General features: G+C 35.3%; 1 protein-coding gene across 2 annotated transcripts in view; it reads right to left on the bottom strand.

Moving 5' to 3' along the window:
* Positions 1-21,756, bottom strand: part of brinp1 (bone morphogenetic protein/retinoic acid inducible neural-specific 1) — a 134,930-nt gene that overhangs the window by 38,150 nt on the left and 75,024 nt on the right. For both annotated transcript variants that reach the window (XM_024299554.2, XM_024299553.2), the window contains exon 4: positions 12,831-13,000. In XM_024299554.2, the coding sequence (XP_024155322.1) occupies positions 12,831-13,000 (170 nt within the window). The remainder of the gene's footprint in view (positions 1-12,830; positions 13,001-21,756) is intronic.

Here is a 21,756-nt window from a genome sequence, read left to right as displayed (position 1 = left end):
CAAAATCTATAGAGAAGACTGCAAATGAATTTGCAAGTCAGATATAACTGCTTGTTTATTTTTGTACACTTTAAAGCATTTTTATGTTGTTGCTATATATGTATTGAAAAAAGGGAATATTTAGGAGAAAACCTCAAATAAGCATTTTATTAATAACATAAAAAACTTAATTCATGATGTACATTTTCACCCTAAAACATGTTAGAAGTAAAACTGGTACTCTGGTACTTGTACCTCTATTCTCCTGTAACAGATTTCCCAAGGTTTTAGAGTTTATTTATCTGTTTCTGTTCCTTTGTTGATGCATTTACTAATCTTTCTGTTTGTCTTCCATCAGATGTTCAGGTATATTTCATGTTTGTCTCTGTCCTGTTTCCTCAGATCCCAACAGGTGCCAGCAGATGGTTGTTCTTACTGCTGGAGGTTTCCTCCTAATCTTCCATTCCAATAGATGTTTCCATCTTACTTTTGCCTTTTGTTTGCTCAATATGAAGATTACACTAAAAACCATTTGTTTGTAATGTGTTTGTCACTTCTTTAGCATACAGTTAAGTTAAAGTGTATTTAAACTGAATTAGATCATAGAAATAGGGAAAGAGATGTCAAATATTTTTATTTTTTCTCTTTACTTTTTTGCATTATCTGAATAGTTTTAAGATAATCTTTGTCTTAAAACAAACTGAATTCAACAGTTTGAACATTTAGAGACTGTCCAAAATCTATACAGTAAAAGCAAAATGATCAAAAGGATGAAAGAAAATAAATAATTTGATTTATTTATTTTTTTCTTACAAATGTAAAAGAAAACAATTTCCCAAAAAGCCTGTAAACAAGAAAAGTGCACATTTTCGTGGCAGATGACCTAAAATAATACCAGTTATTGAAAAGGCAAATCAGTTTGGCCACTCAGAGGCAGTGAAAGATGGGATAACCGATGTACTATCAAAAAAATGCTTGTTTATTACAACTGGGAGCAGAAAAAAGCGGTTTTCTGGACATCATAACTACCCCGATGAGATCAGCCTTATTACACCAACCTTTACATCTGAAAGACAATGAAAAGCTTCATGAAGGAGGGTCAAACCAATGACCTTTGGCGAGCAGATTTTATGTGCAGATTGTCATAACAGCAACAGAAATGACGCGGGGAAATTGAAACTGAGCACGATGATGATCAATGAAGAAAGCAATAGCTCCTGCAACATCCCCAGCACACGACCTCAGCTACTTTAGTAAGCAGGTTTTACTATAGTGCTCACTCGAGTGTTTGTGTTTTCAGAGTGATTGAAGTGTGATGCCATTTTTCCTTGCTCGAATGCTGATTCTGTACCAGATGGTGAGCTGACAAGCAAGAAATTAGACAGATGTATATCTTACCCTTGGCATCAGGCTATCGGAGGAGGGATGCGGAACGCGGTGGGGTGGTACAACTTACAGACAAGGCTGGAGTCTCCACGAGAAGAACCGTTTTATCATTATTATTCTGTTTTACTACTTTGTAATAGTCTCTACTCTAACAAATCATATAGCAGCACTTTACATATGAAAAGCAAAGAAGGAAGCTTTTTTTCAAATTATACAAATATTCCAATATAGGGTTCGTTTTTGCCCGACTTTTTTAGAGTTATAAAACCGATGTTACTTTGTATTTTCCGAGCACTGGCCGCTAGGGGCTAACATAGATGACCGGCGACTATAATTAGCAGTAACCTTCATATTTGAAGCCAATAAGTGAGTTTGAGATGACCAATGCATTGTGGGAAACTGTCCTGACAGTTTCTGTAGTTTGACGTGATACTGCTCAGAAATAACTGGCATTATACATAACTGGAAATCTGCACATTTTACAACTTTTTCTGGAAAGTAGTGAATTACAGATGTAAAAAAATAAACAATATTTCACATAATCTGTGGTTATGTGCCTTATTGTTGCCTTTAAAAGTTAATTTGAATTTCAATTTTATTCATTTCTCTGGACTGTGCACACTAAATTATCCCAGCAGCTATTTTTTATCTGCTGTCCCCTGACAGATGTTTAAAAATAATATAAAAGATATAATAGTACAGATCATATTAAGGGCGAAATTCAATCAAATGTTAAGGACAACCTAGACTCCCTGTTGTCGTACAGTCATTGTGAAAAACCAGTGTGCATTGATGCTCATAGATTGGGAAATATTGACCACAATGCATTGTGTTTAAACAATAAAAAAATAAGTATTTAAATGTACTTTTTTAACAAACCAAAATTTTCTTCAGCAGAGCACAGGGGATTCATAGTTGTCGTAAAATGCTTGTATTGATTCGTTTTTCACTGTGAAATCGGTTTCTTTGGCAAATTGGCTTAAAAAAAGAGAGAGAAAAAGTAGTGAGCATGTTGTCCGAATTAAAATACAATCCAGAACATTAGATAATCTCGCACTATGTACTTTTTTATGGAGGAAATTTTGACCTTTTTTTCTATTTCTTTCCACTTGGAGGGAAAAAAAATGCATGGATAGAGAGAAGCTGATGGGATACAAAAGCAATTTAGATTCAGCCTAATTTACCAATCAGGACTCTCATTTAACACCCATAAATATTATTTCACTGTGTATTATTGCCTTGTAACAGTGTAATAATAATGTACCTAATAATCCAACTATCTACAATAACATTGCAGACCCCTATAGAGGTAACTTTGACACCGTGTTTATGAATCTTCAGCCGCGCGCAATAATTTTGTCTCATAAAAATATGAACAAGTCGATAGCGCTCACCTCATGGCAGTTCTAATCCTCTTGCTCAATAATTTTCATTGAGCAATAGACTTTCAGACGTTATACAAGTCAATGGAGAGGATTTAAAGTGCACAGACTGATAACAGAGCAAGACCTGTGAAACACATTTTATTGCGTTAATGACTGTTGAAAGAGGCTTTTTTTCCCAGTCTTTCTCTATATTCCACCATACTTATGAACCTATAAATCACTTTTTTTCCTTAAGATTTATGCTGACTCAGCAAAGTGACTATTTGTCCTTTTTGTCACCTAAAGATTACCTCACAGATTGCATATTAAGCACTTGTGTAAACAGAGCTGATAAACTGTCGTGTAAGAGCAAGTGCAATAACTGCTATTTCAAATAAAAAAAAATACATATTCTCTGATCTAGGAATTCAACAATGACCCTAAAAGACAGAATGACCTTAAAATTAAAATGTGTGCTGCTTGTCTTCTCCAACTCTTGCCACACTCCGTAAGAGTGCAGTGCAGCAGATCATAAAAAACAGAGTGTAACGTAATAAACATTAAAGGCGCAGTAAAAAGACTAAAGTGGGCCAAGGGGGACTTAGAGGATTTGGATTATTAAGCAGAACACAACAATGGAACCCCACAAGGACTAGAATATATCACAGTCCACAGTCAGGAAACCACAATTCTGGAACGCTCTTTTTAATTGTCGTCTGTTGTCAAGAAAGCCATCTATCCAAGTACATGTGACACAATGCACGCGAGATTACACATTTATTTTGCTTTGGAACATAAAATGTAACCCTACATATCCTATTCCCCGGGAACTAAGGCTAGAGAATTGAATTTGGGGGCTATTTTGTCCTATTTAAAATTTGCATTTGTTTTATTTGGAGGGTAAATTGCTGAATTACGGTACAGTGTCTGGTATGGAATCCCTGTTGGGTTTCTCTAATGCAAATTCTTGTGTCAGTGTGGATTTCTACTGCTCCCCACATCCACCCCTAGCAGTTCAAACACACGTGTTAAGTTAAATTACAATTCCACGTTAAATGAAGGGGTAAATGTTAGCATGAATAGTTTAATCTCCCTATGCGGCTTGAGCGCAAACCACTGGACACTTTAAGCCACATCACCTGATTCCAGCACAAAACTACACACAGGGTGAAGCGTCTGAATAAAATTGCTTTAATTGGGGGAGCAAAAAAACATAAAGAACACACTTGTCCAACTGATTCTAGTGTATTTTAATCACGTTGGTCATATTGTTCCACTTTCATAGATGACCTTTCAAATGTGCATACTGCCTTAAAACCACTCATTAAAACTCTATTTAAAATTATATATATATATATTTTTCCTTGACTAGACAGCTTAGGATAAAATAAAGAAGATTTAATCAGTATAGCTTCACAGCTATAGTACAGTTCAATGAAACAGAGTAAAGATATGCAGATGTTCACTATACAATTAAAACAATTATTTACTAAGTTCATTAAATGTATAGCAGAACTCATTATTTCTGTACTTCCTTGCATAAAGTCATAGGGGTTATTTTTTTTTAATTTATTTATTTATTTTTTTCCAGATCCCAGTATATTCTTTGAAACCTCACGACGTGTCTGAGTGTCATTTATACTTGAAAGAGCGAGGCAAATTAAAAGCTGGTTTGAAGCTGTGAGATAATGAAAACAATAAGATGGGTGAGCGCTACTGAAAGGAGTACTGTAAGGTTCAACTGTCTTCATTACCCATCTCCTCTGCTGAGCTTTCCTAATCTGCCCATCACCTGACATTTTCTTAATGACTTGCTATTTATGGCCACATAGAAATGAAGAGACATGCTCATCAGTAATTTTCCAACCCTGGTGGCGAAGGCTCTCTGTGGACATTTTTAATATCTTGCTTTTAAATAGTGCATTGCTGCACTGTTTCTACATTAGGGGACTAAAGTTGCACGTGGTAGCACATTTGTCTTTATATTTAACAAACTTAAACAGACGATGAGGAGATTTATTTATAACGATTCATCAATAAAGTTTGCTTTAGGCTCATGAAATTAATAAATAAGCTCAAAACTTTGAGGAAAACGACTTCGCGCGAACGCTAAAAGTCTCACCTCAGATGACGCTCAGTTGACTGAATTATGAAATGAGAGACGGGATCATTGTGGGATGTCGTTGGCACTCTACCAAGATCCCACAGCACTGCAGCATCATCAGGAACTGTGCATATTGATTGCTGGTGTAAATCTGCCCGGAGTAACTGTATGAATAGGTGACCTTGTGACGGATGCAGTAAGTACCCCCTCCCCCCAACACACATACACACACATCCTGTGGGAATGCATTTACTTACACACATCACGCATGAATGAATCCCGCGCACAGTCAGCCGCACAGTCATACGCCACACTCGCACAGTCCTGATAACAGACTCATGTCCACACACACATTTATAGGCAGCACCATTAATTCCTCATCATACTTTTTCTTTTTTTTTAAGAGTAATCACACCTTCCACTTGCTCGTAAAACCGACCTTTACTCTCTTTTTCATACCCTTTTTTTTCCTCTCGCCAGTGGCCGTATTACTGAGGTCCTAACATGAAGCAGTCAATTTCAACAGAACAAAGACAACATATACTTCCATCCACTGCAGGACTTGACCTAGTTATACAAATACATTGAGGACCAAGAAGAGCTAAATACCTTTTTTGAAATCTGTTAGGTATGTTTTCTTTTTTTTATTGGAATTTTTAGTATGATGGAACAGAGACAGGTTTTTATAGATCTGTACAAGCATGCTAGTTTTTTTTTCATTATCAAGAAAGATCTGCAATACTTTCATTGAGATAAAAGATGTTCAGCTGAAATCCTCTCCAGACCACCCATGATCTCATTACATTATAACCCCTGGCCAGCTGGAAGCTGCTTATTTGTTTGTTTGTTGGAAATGTACACGGTTGCTAACCGCCTCGTATTTACAAACCAAAAAATTGAAGAATTGGAAAAAAAATGAATGTAAAACTTTATTAGTATAATTTTTTTAGGGGCCTATGTTAAGATGGAAGTTAAATGTCAATCTAAAAGACATCAAGATCTCTTTCGGACTGATATTTAACCTTCAAAAAGAAACTGAAGCCACTCTGTAAACAGTCGTGACTCCGTATTTCTAAAATCAGGATTTATTCGGCACAAAGTGTGTTTAATATTGAGACGGTAATTCCTCAACACGCTGGCTGTTGTAGGATATAACGGAAATTTGTTGAACAACAAAACCGAGACTCAGCTTCCTCCAAAGCCTGGATAATGTATGCAGCCTGCACAGCATGTCGAACCTGTTGGAGTCCAATAACAGTCAAACAGTTGTTTGTAATTCTGCTGGGTGGGAAAAAAAAAAAGAAACTGTACTTGTAATGAGGACGGCTTTGCAGTGGAGCTTGCGTTAATGCCTGATGCCATCAAAGACTGATTACTATATGCCCTGCTGATTGTCCTGATGTTCACTTACTCTTCTACTACCTAATGAATTGCTAGTATTTAATGAGGCTACATTTCATGAAATTCAACATGGCCATATTTTCATTTTATTATTTTTTTTAGAACTAGTCAAAATGCTATTTTAGTATAGGATTTTATGCTTTTAGTTATTAAGTATCTGCTTTACACTGAAATGACACTAACAGCGTCAAACGATTAAAAGTGTACAGTCCTCATAAGAACATCAACACTGCAGCTAGAGCTCTAGAGTTAAGTATTAATTCATTTTGTTTTATTATTCATTTTACTCCTATCAAAACAATTGCTTAGAATTGATCTTTTAACAACGTTTAACACCACCCTCGGAAACACACGTTCAAACCACCACTTCCAATGAAAAATTAATGTTAAAACCTATACATTCGCTTTTAACTCTTGATTTTACACATAGTTTTCCAAATCACGCCACTGAACATGTGTTGCGAGTCAAAACAGATAGAATTGTGACCAATCAGAGACTCAAATTTGATTGCGATGTCCCTTTTGTTTCACAGAAGCACCAACCGTTTGGAAATTGGTAAAAAATTGTGATCAGCTAGAATTATATGGACGCCAAGTCTTCCATATATTGGAATAAAGCTGTAAAATAATTTGCGATATTTGCATCGTCTCGATATTACACACTAAGTCTCTTCCAACTGTAGATAGCAGACAGAACCAAAAGAAAAAGCAGAATGTTCTCCCTGCTTTCCAGTGTGAACACAATGGGGTACATGTGCGTTTACTGTCTTACATGTCCGGTGTGTTCGTTGCTTAACAGCCTTCTTTCAAATGTCTGACTATGTTAGAGGATGTTCAACATTCTCATGGTCTTTTTTCTTTTGACTTCCCACATGCTGTATTTATGAAATTAGAATTATGGGTTATTTTTGTCCCTGTATGCTCTGCACTTCTGTTAAAGTTGTAAACATTACATTATTAATGCTTCAGTTTTTTGTCAATGCAATTAAGATTCACCGACACTCCTTTGAATCTGTAGGGAGAAAAACAGCAAGCCTTAACTTACCACCAACATATTCATTTAAATAAAATTACATCTTTAACTCTGGTGTTCTTAGCACAAGCCAGAGTGGCTGTGTAAAAGTAAAAAAAAAGCTAAGCTTTTTCACAGGAATGAAATACTGCTGTTCTATATCTGCAGTAGGATTGTTTGTAAAGGTGTATTCAGACTCCTCTTAATTTGGTCCAGATCAAGTCCTGAACTTTGGATTTGGTCTGTATTCAGACTGCCGTCAAGCGACCTTTTGTGTTTAGAAACAAAGCTTGTAGACAAAACCATGTGACTAAAGATCTCTTCAGTCATTGGCCAGGATTTACGAAGGCAACACGAAGCAACTAGAAACAGAAAAATAGATAGTTCTTTGCTTTGCTTGTCAGTATAGTTCACTTATTCAAATTTTATATTTCATTGACCAATTTTTAACACCTGTATTAAGGTCAGGCAGAACACTTTTATCTTGCTACTTTGAGGCATGCTGCAAGGTGATTACTGGCAAGAAAACAACTAAAAAAGGATGCTGATAAGTATCTATGATACATAGATTGTTAGGAAAACAGTAAGCAGCAATCTGTAAACTTTGTCTTATTAAGTCGGCATTTATTCGACCACATTTCAATGAGTTGGTTTGTCCCAACGCTCTAGTGTTATTGTCTTTAAGAGAGTTCTGTTAAGGAACTATAAGGTAGCTTTTAGGATAAAGTCACAGTAGTGCAACCCAAGTGCCGCGTAACAAAATACAGATGTAACAAGAATTATCAGCTGTCTTAAAATAAAAATTCTAACAAATAAACAGTTTGAGCCTTTTTTCTGTCTAATAAAATGACGATTGGACTTTGAATTTGTCCACGACTCATCAGGTCCTTGAATCCTAATCTGTTTACATCACGTGACAACCAGCTACGGTGGCCGTCTTGATCCAGACATTGATTGTATTCAGAATGAGAAATATCAGAGTAAACCGAAGCTCAGTCCGATTGGAAATAAACCAAAACCACCTTGAAAAAATGGTCTGGAAGTGGTTCCTGGTCCCGGACCTACTGTCCGCTTGGATGTATTCAGACTAAAAATTTGCTGCGGATTGTTCGTTTGGGGAAACAAACTCTGATTTACATTAAGTGAACAAAAATGTGTCCCGTCTAAATAAACCCTGGATTTCAACATCCCTAAAAATAATAATTTTACACACTTCTACATAGACTTTTAATTGTCTATGTCTATGTTTAACTGCTTGAATCTGCATTTTTCTTATTCTAGAAGTTTGCACAGGACATTTTATTTATGTCAACTTATTAATTTAGTTTTTCATTTGCTTACCTTTTTGTTTATTGCTCAATTTCAATCATGTATTAACATGATAAAAAATAATAATAGGCCAACTAATCCATCCAAATCCATTTTGTCAAAATCATTAATAGTTTGCAAATGCAAACAAAAAAAATGAAATTTGTTTAAACTTATTCTAAAAAATGTAAATTTGATGTCTTAAAACTTAAATAGATTGCATGTCACAGTAAAAGTTATTGACTTTTATTTCTAACATTTTTTTACAGAACTTTTTATTTACATCGTTGTTCTTTAATATGAGTATAATATCCAGTAAACATGGCTTTACCTGAAAAATGTCAGTGAAGGAGCACATATTGCTCCAAGCTTGTGTGAGGCATTCAGTGTTCATAGTTGTCAAAGCCGCCCATGCACTACAAAAAACTTAAACACTCCTACACCATCACAGATGATGGCTTTTCAACACCGAAGTGATAACAAGCTGACAGTTTCGTGTGTGTGTATGTGAATGCCTCAAGTATACGGAAACACACTTGATATTATCCTTAGGCTGATAATTATCGCTGCTATAAGAGTATATCTTAAGTAGGAATGCATATTTTAATGAATGTAGTGGCAAAAAAAAGAGTGAAGTTGTTCAGCAGTTTTAATAACTGCACCGGTGGGTTTGGCGTTAAGTCATTTGCATACATTTACCTATTAATTTCTGCACATGGACCATTGCAGCGGATAAAAATCACTCTTTCTTTGATCCTCGAGGGGACTCAAGTGAAACATCTTAAATTGCTTTATCTATCCATTATCTTTGCCCACTTCATCTTGCTAAGGATAAGACGAGAGCTGGAATTCATCCCAGCTGGCAGCACACTAGAAGTGGGAGCCACACTGGACACGTTACCAGCCTATTACAATGGCATAGTCACACACTGTCAAAATTAACAACTGGCCACACATGCTGACATTTTACCTTGTAATTCTAACTTCATTTTCACATCATAAATACAATTACAAAGGATGTAATAAAGACAAACATAAAATAATAGAATCCTTTATTGTCAATATACGGAGTACATTGACATTATAGCTTTAATGCGCCTTTTTTTTTTACTTGAACTAGATTACAGACAGGAAATGTCTGAAACATTTTTGCTGTATTGACAAATGTTTTTCATGCTGATTGCAAGTTTGCACTCCAAAGCAGGTCTCACAGCCATAATGGATCAATATTGGAGGAGCACAGCCTTTGTTCTCTGTGTTTATAGATCCATGTTTTTTGATGGAGCTGGCCTCCACTGCACATTCTGATCGCTGTCTGTCTGCCGCCAACGTGACCGGAGAGCTGGAATTTATGCTGCCTTTATTTATAGAGCAGGACTACGGGAAAGTACAGCATCCTTATATTATTTATGGTCATACAGGATCTGATAAGATAAGGCATTCACGTTTTTCTAAATAGAATGTAATCAAGATGTGTTATATTCTTCCTACTCCCTTTCTTTTATCAAACAATTGAGCACTTTCTAATTCCTTTATTTTATTTTAATCTGTAGACACCATATTATATTAGCTTCCAGCTGTAAAAAGTAGACATCTGCTCAGTTTCAAACAGCACAAAGAGACCAAATAAAAATTATCATATTATCCGATTGTTCTGGATCTTGAGTGTCTGGTACTGTTGATTCGTATGAGCATGATTGAGTATGTGCATGTGAGTGTATGCAAGTGTTCCAAGAGGTTCAGGAAGAATCTAAATACTATCTTACCCAATGCTAGAAGTCCTGGGATGCTTTAAGAGCTCTGACCACAACCAGCTCCAGCTTTGGTTCAATTTTAGACTTTTATGCGGCCTGAACTCTTTGTCTTGGCTTTGAGATATATTGTTTTTGAAACGTCTCTAAGGAACTAGAAAGATTGGATCATTTAGTTTAGGAGCGTTACTCTGTAAAAATTTTAAAAAAGGGCATTTTCTTTATGTTACGTTGTTTTGTTGTTGTTACTGTTTCTATGAAACTTGTGACATGGTTTTGATTAGTTTTAATTTAAAAAAATTATATACTAATTTACTAATACTAAAAAATACAACACTGAAATCAATGTAATATGTTTCTTTTTTTTTTTAAACAGGCAAACCTTATCCATTACTGACTAATAGTTAACAATAACCTTTACCTAACACACATGTACACCGCAGGCCCAAAGTTAGTGAGCATAAGACCAGGCATAGAAAAATAGCATTGGATGTCATTCTTTTGCATTAAAACTCATCGAATGTCCCCAGAACCCCAGAGGTCTCTCTACATGTGTGGCTATACTGGACATGGTCCTCACAAGGTCACATAAACAAGAACACATTAACATCTTCACATACAAGTTGTCTCATTACTACCTATGTCTCCTATCATTTTTTATTTTGTGTGTCTTAAAGTCTGAAAAATATATTTGTACCATGTTAAAAAAAAAAAACAGTATTTCAGTAATAAAAATTAGTACTTCAGTTAGAATTGCAATCACCAATGATTTACATATTTGTTGATTTTAAGGCCCTTTCTGACTTAAGTAAAATCCTCACTTTTCCACATATGCTTGAAGTCCATCAGTTTTGATAAGCAGAAAGGCAGTCCACTCAGCTTTGCAGCTGCATGCGTGCCTCTGTGTGTGCCTCCCCCCTCTCAATGCCCCTTGCGTTGCTTTCCTAAGAAACTGACTCAGCATCAGCCACTGTCAGGTCTGGTTAATTTTGTCATGCTTGACTTCACGCTACCTGAAGTCTCATCTGCCAAAGCAGCTTAATCCACTTGTCACTCACGACAACAAAAAGCTGGAAAGGTGCTGGCTGAATGTAGACTGTGTTGTGCTGGTTTGGCAGAGCACGGGATGGGTATACTTGAGATTTTTGTGTTCAGGTGTGATAGAACAGGTGCACGGCAGCAGCTGTGACAACAGGGATGCTGTTGTGAACAAAAGTGTCTTCTGTTGTTCCTAAATTAAATCCAACAATTTTATCCAATGCATCTTGAAATTAAATGAAGTGTAATGGCAGAAGCAAAGCCCACAGGGAAGATTAAAAAAAAAGTTTAAGAACTGCCTGCCAAATATCTTTTAAAAAGTACAGAACTAACTCTTCTTTTTTTGTGGAAATGTTTAAAAATGCATTTTATCAATGCAAGTTTTCTGCCAGACCAAGTAAAAAGACGGGTGCTAGGTTGGGCATTTCATACCCTGGGATGAATGCATGAAAAGCAAGCAGGCACAAATGAGCATCCTTCCTGTGGATGCTTGGAGACACTTGGAGAAGAAATCAATTAAAAACAGTTTTCTTGGATCTCTGCAACTTGTATGTGTTCAATATGCCTCCAGGATGCCTGCAGTCCTGTTGATTTTCTTTCCAAAAACTGGCTCTTTGATTAGAGGGCCATACTGTAGCTGGAAGCATCAAAGTAATTGAACGGTGCATCTTTAAAATGGACGAGTAGATAAATAAATCTAGTATTAATTTATTATTCAGGTGGGCTTTTAATTGCTGGCATTACAGTCATATTTATTTTAAATAATTACTTTAATATCTGATAGTTGCTAATGCTCTTTCTTGCCAGATTTATTCTGTGATGTTGACCAAAAAATTGCGTTATTTTTATGATGATGTAAATAAGAAATCTGCAAAATTCTTCGCCCCTATATTTGTAAAAACAACATAAATTGACCTATTCCAGCATATTGCAGCAGTCATGCACTTTCATATAAATCTTCAGGAGTAAATAAATTACTTAACATGTAGTATCTGTGTTTTTTTTTTTTTGATGCATTAAAGTCTAACAGTTAACAAATATTGCAAACTATGATGCAATGTTGCATGATGAAAAGTGTAGGATTCAAAGAAACGTATATATCTGTGGCACAGTATGTTTTCACACATGCCAACATTTATTTTCTGCTAAGATCTTGCAGATGAAAACCATAAGAGTCTAAATAATTACAATCAGCAGTGCTTGAAATTAATACCAGCTAATTCGCTCACTGAAGATGAAATTTGATCCTGGTTGGATAACACAATTCTACCTGCAAGCTTTTAACACTCAGGCAGGTGTTTATCTCTAACCTTTCACAGCACAGTTGTGTTTCAATTCTTTCCTATTAGCAAGTTTACCAGTTTGGTAAACACCAACTTATGACATCATTGGGGATATTACAAAAAACTACAGTAATAGCACAATACGTGGTGCACACACTTTTAATACAATTTTGTTAAAAAAAAAAAACAAAGACAAGCACCAACCTTGATAGCATTTGTGGAAATCTGGATCTCATGCAGCTTCCTCATCGTGACGTCACGGTCGATAAAGTAAGATGAGGCCAACTGATGAAGAGCCTCCACATTCTGGGTGGCGTTGGCAAGCTTTCTGTCCAGCTTGTTTTTCGCCAGGTACATTGTCAAAGCTTCCTCTCCTGCAAGACAAAAATATACATAGTTGTATGGTTATGAATGACTAATTAGTGGGCTTTTTTCAGTGTAGAAACTTTTACTACATTTGCTTACACTTGCATTTGATCTGATTAAAACCGGATTACAAAACTATGCAAAACTGTAAAATCAGGTAATTAAGTAGAGGTGGGATTATATAAAATTGATTCTTCCCATTCCTTTTCAAGCAATCAATCAAACTCTACTTGGTTTTGGTAAATAATTATGCTATTTATTTAATCAAATTTGACAAAATTATATTTTCTAATAAATGCATTTCATCATTTCTGTAATGACTGAATTATTTGTGGGTTTTGTCCTTAATGTTTCACAATCCTATGCTTTGAAATAAACAATTAATCAACTATTAAACCAAGTAAAGTAATGAATTTAAAAGATGGATGCAAATATTATGTGCGAATATTGTCAAAGTTGGGTTCATGTAATCTTTTAAATAAACATCTTACAATAATAAGTTAGAAATCAAAATAAAAGCAGTTTCAATGTGAGAAATTGGATTTCCAGGAGCAGTCAACATAAAAACATATCCACAGATTTACCCCTATTTCTACAACATGACTTATAAGGGGCATCAAGTGATACTATTCTTATATATGTATATATCTTAACTCTACAGGAATTTTAGTTTCTGATAAGAAAACACTATATCTTTTTTCTTTGTGCATAACTTTCTCCAACGTTGCCATGGAAAACAAAAAAAAACTAATGAAATTCAAACACACAAAAAAGAATGGCAGCATCCCACTGACAGATATTTAATTACAGCCAAGAAAATTAAAAAAGAAAGAAACTGAAGCGTTTGCGCCATAGCCACATGGAGCAGATTCCGGTACCACAGGAGGACTGCATCTGCTTGTTTGCAATGAGGCATTGTGTGTGACGTGTCTCCAGATTGTGAGAGTTGACTGCCGTCATCTGGATGCTTGAAATTACTCATATATTTATGGTTCAATGGAATTACCAACTCATGTTGAGAAGCTAACGTTCTCTGATTTCTACAAAAAAGGATTTCTCCTTTTTTCATTTGATTCCTTTAGTAAAACAGAATAAATTAGAGTATCAAAATGTACACATAACTAAAAGGTGATCGGTTTGTATTCAGACAAGCTCTGTTCTTGGCAACGTGAGTTATGGAAAAAAACATTACTTTGGTCCTCTTGGTCCAGAAGACAATATTTGCTGAGATCTTTTAGTTTGTTTAGAAGCAGCCTTGCAAACTTAAACAGTGCAACTGCACTTTTCTCAAGTCATTTCTGTGAAAAAGTTACAGTTGTCCAGCCTTCATTTGATTCCAAGCATGTACCGTTCTATTTGGAGCAGACTTTGGCCCCGGCTGAGATCTCCAGAGATATTAACGAGTGGAATTTAGGTTCAATTTTAGATAAGATGTATTTCAAATATGGCACATTCTGAAGAAAAGTTTATTATGACTGTAAAAGAAAGAACATGCACATCATTACAAGTTATCTTTATATATATATATATATATATATATATATATATATATAAAAGTGTAAGAAAAATCTAAATTAAAATAAAAAGCAACATTTTTTTTAATATATTGTTCATGCAAACTTAAATATACATGCTACATAGAATACACAAACAAAAGTGAATATTAACCGTCTCAAGCATGATCTATGATACAATCAGTAAGGATTTTTTTATACTATTCATCTGTAAGGATACAGAATTAAGTTTTTAAGGAAAACAAACTTTAAATTATACTAAGATATATTTATCTCTCCACCAAACATCATTGTAACTATATGGTAATTTAAAACTGTAAATAATTTGAAATATTATATCATGTTGCGCATGTGGTTCTTCTATCTTTATAGGTTGATTTATCTAGTAATGGACTGTAATTTAACAATAACATAATAATATTCTGGATGGATGCAAACTGCATTTCGTTGCTGTGCAATGACATGTGTAATGACAGTAAAGTTGAATTTTATTCTATTCTAAAATATTTTTAAAATAATACAAAGTATAAACAATAGGAGTCTGACTGAAGAAAAAGATTTATTATATCTGCTCCTTTAAAAGATAATAATACCTAATAATAATACCAGAACAATTCTTTCCAAAATCATAATCCCTCAAGTTGCCAGTTTACAGTATGCTTAATTGCAGATTGGTTCCAGAGCATATTTGTGGAAAATTAATATTGATTACTAATTGCAGTAACAGAAGGAAATGAGACTTTTATCTACTTATTGTACAGACTTCATTGCGACAAAAAGGTTTTGTGTTTATAGAAATAAAAGAGTGGAATTCTTTGAATAGTGAAATGATTGCAAAGTATTTCATTTTTAAAAAGATTATATAAAATATTAGTATTTTAAATTTATAACTGCTAAAAATATATACGGTATGTATAAGTGATTATGTAGCTGCATGTGACCTGAATGACCAATGTGTTTTTGATAAAGGGGCAAAATTAATGTGACCTGATCGTCATAACACTCCCTTTACTCATGAGTTACGCTGAAGTGTTTTAATTGCCATTCATTTTAAGGGATTTTCTATAAATATTTGTAAAAAAAAAAAAAAAAAAAAATCATGTTTGAATCCAACAAATCTACACAGAGAAAAATCAATATTTCCCTTCCAGTGAGCAAACATTTCTCGACCAAGAATCAAGGGTAAAGCTATAACATTACACTTAGACCTTTCTCAAGAGCATGTGACATACGTTCACAGTGCTGTGAATGGTTACTTGGCTTGGAGTGATGCATTAGAATCAGTCAGTTAACTGCTGGTGACCATGACCAGAGGCGCTAACAGTCAGAGCTGATGTCTCATGCCTGGTTAGAGTCAACCACTAAGGCTAAAAAGGCTCATTCTCAGTTGCTGCCATGCTCTCTTTCCCTCAGGGGCTGGCAAACTTACTTACACACACTTGCCCTGCACTAATGCACAGAAATAATGGTCAGACATTAGGTCCTTGATCTGACTTTTTTTTGTATCTTTATGGCAATTTAGTGTGGCATAAAATAGGCGCTGTGGTCATAAATATGTTCCAGGGACTGCTGTTGGTCAGGTAAAATAGTTTAAAAAATTCACGTTTCTGCACCTTTCTGTTAGTAAAACATTATTATAGGGCACCTCACTGGCTGTGTGCCAAAACTATTCAGCTCATGCGGAGTTTATGTGTTTACAGCTGAGTTGAATTAAAAAACTATGTTCTTTTTCACCTTAAATCAACATGAGGCTTTGTGTGTGCGTGTGTGTTTAGCTGTGTTTGTGTGTATATAAAGACATTTTTAGATGAAAAACTGCTCTTTGCCCACGCATTTGTATAGAGGTCACTGACTGCTAAGAGCACAAATGGGGTTTTAAGGTAATGGGGTGGCCAGGAGTGCTCAATTTTAAATAAATAAGTTCTTTCCTGAAAACCAGCAGAGACTACTTTGCCTAATATTTTTTATGTGAAAGAAGAACGTTTTTTTTTTTTTTTAAAGAAAGCTTTTTGCAAAAAAGGTGCCGCTTGAATGTTGTATATTAATGGAATCATATAATACATAATAAAATATCTAATATTGCATTTTATTTACAAATATGTTTTAAAGTGCAATTGAAGGTTAAGTTGACATAACTTCCCTGATGTCAAGTCAATGTATTGAGAAATTTAAGCCACATTCAATCATCTAAAGTACATTTTATTCAATCAATTTTCAATAAAAATATTTTGGAAAAATGAAAAAACTAAAATTGCTCATTATTTATAATTTTCAATAATTTATATGTTTTAAAACACAGTTATGGTTTGAGCCTGTTAATAGACTAAGATAATATTGTAAAAGTTTCATGTAAATGTCAATAAACAACGCAGCTTTGCCGATATTTTATTTTAAAAGACTACAGTAAAAGCAATTTATATTATGTAATGTGTTGAGTTTACATGTAAATATGATCGCATACCATAAAAACAAAGTCAAAAGTACTGTGAGTATCATCTTATTAGGTCTCCTGAGAGTTCTTAGTTTATTTTCCCATAGCAAAAATGCTTTGGTTCACATAAAGTGTGCAAGTTTTGAGTTGGAAAAATAACCTTAAAGGGCCCATATCATGCTTTTCTTTAGTCTTTCAGAGTAAACTATATTCATATATATAATCATTTATTAACTTTACAATTTTTAAAAATTTTGATGTATGTAGCCTGGACATTTATCTCCAAAATTTCACACACACACAGAATGGTGATGGGTAATGGTTTCATTTTGCTGTGAAATTTGGTCACAAAATGCAGACAACAAAAGATGAACATTTCAGGATTTATTGAAATGATTAAAACATTGTTCTGAGTAGCCCTGACTATGAACGTTTATTTTCTCTTTGAAGCTTCATCAGTCTCCATATAAAAAATTCTTTTGACTTTAATGCTGATCAGTTTCCTAGATTCCGCATATGCTCAACAATCTATGTTTAAGCCATTTCTCCCAATTTGTCGCTTGCATTTTCCACCAGGAAATAGACTGCTCTCTTTCCCCACCAGGAAATAGTCTTCTCCCTTTTCTCGATCAGGAAATAATCTGCTTTTTTTTCTCAACCAAGAAATAGTCTGCTACCTTTCCCCACCAGAAAAAAGTCTGCTCCCTTTTCTCCAACAGGAAAAACTCTTCTCCCTTTTCTCGATCAGAAAATAATCTGCTCCTTTTCTCGATCAGAAAATAATCTGCTCCCTTTCTCCATTAGGAAATAGTCTGCTCCCTTTTCTCCACCAGGAAATACTCTGTTCCTTTTCTCCATCAGGAAATAGTCTGCTCCCTTTTATCCGCCAGGAAATAGTCTGCTCCCTTTTCTCCACTAGGAAATAGCCCGCTCCTTTTCTCCATCAGGAAATAGCCTGCTCCTTTTCTCTACCAGGAAATAGTCTGCTCCCTTTCTCCTGCCGTCTTCCCAATATCCCTTCTCTGTTTGCATCATTCTCGGATACATTCAGGATCCATCCCAACATGTCACGCAGATTCCTCACCAGAATGTTCTTTGCCGCTTGCCACCGCACAAATTTTATATACTAAATCGAATGAGCGTTTCTTGGCCATTGCTACTTAAACTCACAACATAGACAGCTGCCGTCTGCATGACTGTGCACGAGCCGGGGGATGGCTAGCTTGCAAAGCTAGCTGATCACTGTTAGCTTCGCAGAGAAGGTGTTTAGCCTGGGGGGCGGAGCAGACTCTTCCTGGAGGGGGCGGTTCTCAACTTGTGATGTAAGCACACGAGAATTTGCTAACTTTTGTGGGTATGGGAGGGGTTGTAGGTGAGAGATGTTTAGAGGATTTCTTAGAAATGTGGGAATGGATCAAAATACCACTTTAAGGTCATTTATAGTGAGGAATGATTACCATAATACACTTCAAAGCTCAAAAAGTGAATTTTTCATGGTGTGGCCCCTTTGAGCTTCCTCTGAATTTTACAATAGTCATTTGTGCTCAACAGAATTCCACTTAAGTACCTTTATTTCTACGTCCTTCAGAGCGTTTTGGAATGATTCACACAAATATTTTCATTCAATGTGATCTAACCCTCGAATGTCAAAAATGCTACTTACAGTTTTCTTGGAAATATGCACAATAATTTCTTATCAATTGTGTTCTCTTGATCTCATGAAGGCAACAATGGTCTCCATAGAAACAGTCCTCTAAAAGTTAATTTGTTCGAATTTCTTTTTCCAAGAAAAGTGTAATGAATTCATGGTTAACTCTGCCTTTGGCTAAACATTCTAAAGATCGGCAGCCCACACAACTTTAGGGAGGAAGAAGCAGGTTGAGAAAAAAAGTTGGATCAGTATAAAGTCTGATGCAAGTACGGCTAAATAAGTCATCACATTTATCAAAAATTCTCTCTGGAAAACAGTTGTTATTCATTTGCAATACAAAGAAAACCGTGCATACAATTATCCAATATTAAGGGAGACCAAAGAGGAGACGCAGTCAAGGAGGAGTGGATGGAGGTGGATGATTTATCGTGGCGACCTCTAAAGAGTGCAGCGGAAATACAGAATAAATAAAAGCTATCAATGTTAGAACAAATATCCTTCTGTTACTGCTGAAAATGATTATTCAATCATTTAACACTAGTTCTTAGTCACAGCCTTATTTATTGCGAAGATGTTTCAAATGGACGGTTATTTTTTTGTACTCAACACTATAGAATGGGTTAAATTGCTACAAAAATGTACTGAGATTTTCTTTATTCTTACTGCTCACAGAGAAAAACTGTCTTTCTTTTAGAAAAAAAATGACAGATATGGGGAGATGTGTTTTTTATAGCTTTAAAAAATGCAAATGAATCCTTTAATGCTCCAGTTTAAAAAAAAAAAAAACTGGGAGTCCAGACTTATATCAGCAATAAATTATTTACTACTCCAAAAAAAAAAAAAAAAAATCTATCAGAGAAATGTGATTTTGGAGCTCTGTTGCCAGTGTGTGGCTCAGCAGATCATTCACCTCCTCAGGCCTGTTAAGCGAACGCATTCAACTATTGTGATGTGGATTCCACTGTCTGCCTCAGAACTGAGTTAAACTGATTCACACCAGTGAAGGTTTTTGTCAAAAAAAAGAAGAAAAAAGCTTGAGAAATATTTTTTTATATTTTTCTGTGCAGCAACTTTAGTATCGCACATTCTGGGAGCGCCCAGGATGTCATCAAACTGTACATTTCTAGTCTTGATGCCTCAATTAAATCATTTAGATGTAGCAGAATCTCAAGTTTGGGGTATTGGGAAACTAAATGATCGAAAACTAGGCAGAGTTCTGATACAATAGTTGAATTTGTCACTTTTTAGACGCAGTAATAACTGCAGTCATTCATTTGCTTACACTTTCTCCCGCTAGCTTATAGCATCTCACAAGCCCTAGCTATCATTAATGTAGCAAAAAAAAAAAAAAAAAACAGACAATATTGGAGCTGGACTCGATTCCTAAGGCACATTTTATGATATAGAGCCCGGGCCTCGTCAGTGTGTCTGCATTTCGCCCACGAACACAAACGACATACGAATGTGCATGGATAATAAAAGCGTTTTGCCAATCACCGCTAGCTCCGTGGAGAACGTGTGTTTGTGTTAGCCTGGGGATGGTGCTGGCAGTCCAAACTCTTCCTGGAAGGGGCTGTTCTCACTTGTCTACATCACATTTGTCACAACACTAGTTTTTGTCGATTGGAAGGGGCTGGTGCTCAGAGCACAGGGTTTTAGAGGAATGCTTGTGAATAGAAAATACTGCTTTGGGGTTGTTTTTAATGTGGAATTAACATTATAATACACTTAAAAGCTCAAAAAAGTTGATATAGGCCCTTTAAGAACACCGAAAACCTCAATTTTTTCGAGTGGGTCATTAAATAGTAACACAAAGTGCTAAATACAGTAGCAGTTTTCTCTAACTTATATGTCAGTTTTATTGTTTTTTTTTTTTTTTTTTTTTTTGAATGCAGCTAATTGCAACAGTTTCAGAAGTCCCTGATTTTCAAACTCTAAGACTAATTTCTAGATTAAATTGGATTACGAAGCATTGTATTAATTCTATTTTTCACTAAAACCAAAAGGCTAAAGTACACATTTATCCATTTTCTTTCAACATGTGACTTAATTTTGCTTTATTTATCAAAGATACAAAGAGTGGTGCTCAGTATCGCTTCAAAGATCAGCATGAAAATGTCTATCTGCACCTGCAAAACAGGTATATGAGCTAGCAAAGCTGAAGTTGTTCCTTTAGCTTCATTTCTGGAAAAAGGAAAAAAAAATGTTCACCTCATTTAAAATAGGCTCACTCCAGCTAAGCTCGAGTGCACAAAAAGAGAGCAGGAAAACCTTGCCTGAGTTATCATTTCTAATTAATGCTCTCCTAAATATGCTGAAACTCTTCCAGAGGCATAACAAGAGAATGTTGGCTCCAAAATCAAACAAGGCTTTAATGGATTGATCTCCTGTTAACAGCAATCATTTAGAACCACGGCAATGTAAAGATTTTCTTAACAATATATAGATACACTTGGGTTTGAAGCTATAGTGGACTGTTCGCCTTTAAACCTTTAAACCTCCACAAATGTCCTCAATCCTCCTTTTAAGGTCAAGATTTGTGCAGTTTGTGATTTGTGCCAGCTCCTGTCACAAACTGCAACTACCTGCATGCCTCCTATTTCCCCCCAAAGCACAGAAAAGACTAAAGAGCAGAATTTCAGTTTGTACCTTTGAGGCTGCAAAACAGTATGACATGGTTGACAGGTGAGCACTTGCAACAACTCTGTATACAAAGTGCCTTATTTTGTAGGAATCAGAACATTTTTGTGAGATTGCAATGATGACATGTAGCCGGGATCACAAAATACAATGACGTTATTGCAAGAACTCTCATATTTTTCCCCTTAAAGTCACAAAATCTCATTTAAAATAAAACATGTTGTATGTTTGAAAGTATAGGAACGCTAAAATTAAAGCATTGCTATTGTTTAATCGCAAAAATTTGCATTTAGGACTTGGGTTTAAAAAATTCTTGGTAAGCAAGACTAAGCAAATGACTAATGCAAAGTAGTAGTTTATAGCCTTTTTGTTAAATTATTCAGCCACAAAAACAGAAAAGCTTTTTTAAAAATGAGGGTAAATGTCTCCAATACTGATTTTTCTTACTATTTAATGAAATGAACCTGAATGAATGAGGGTCTACATAGTTTTCCAGCAAGCAAATTGACAAGTTTTACTAAACCTGAG

The sequence above is a fragment of the Oryzias melastigma genome, linkage group LG12, assembly GCF_002922805.2.
Source record: "Oryzias melastigma strain HK-1 linkage group LG12, ASM292280v2, whole genome shotgun sequence".
In the NCBI taxonomy this organism is placed as follows: domain Eukaryota; kingdom Metazoa; phylum Chordata; class Actinopteri; order Beloniformes; family Adrianichthyidae; genus Oryzias; species Oryzias melastigma.
The sequence above is the reverse complement of the archived record's forward strand: the minus strand, read 5'-3'. Positions and strand labels throughout refer to the sequence as shown.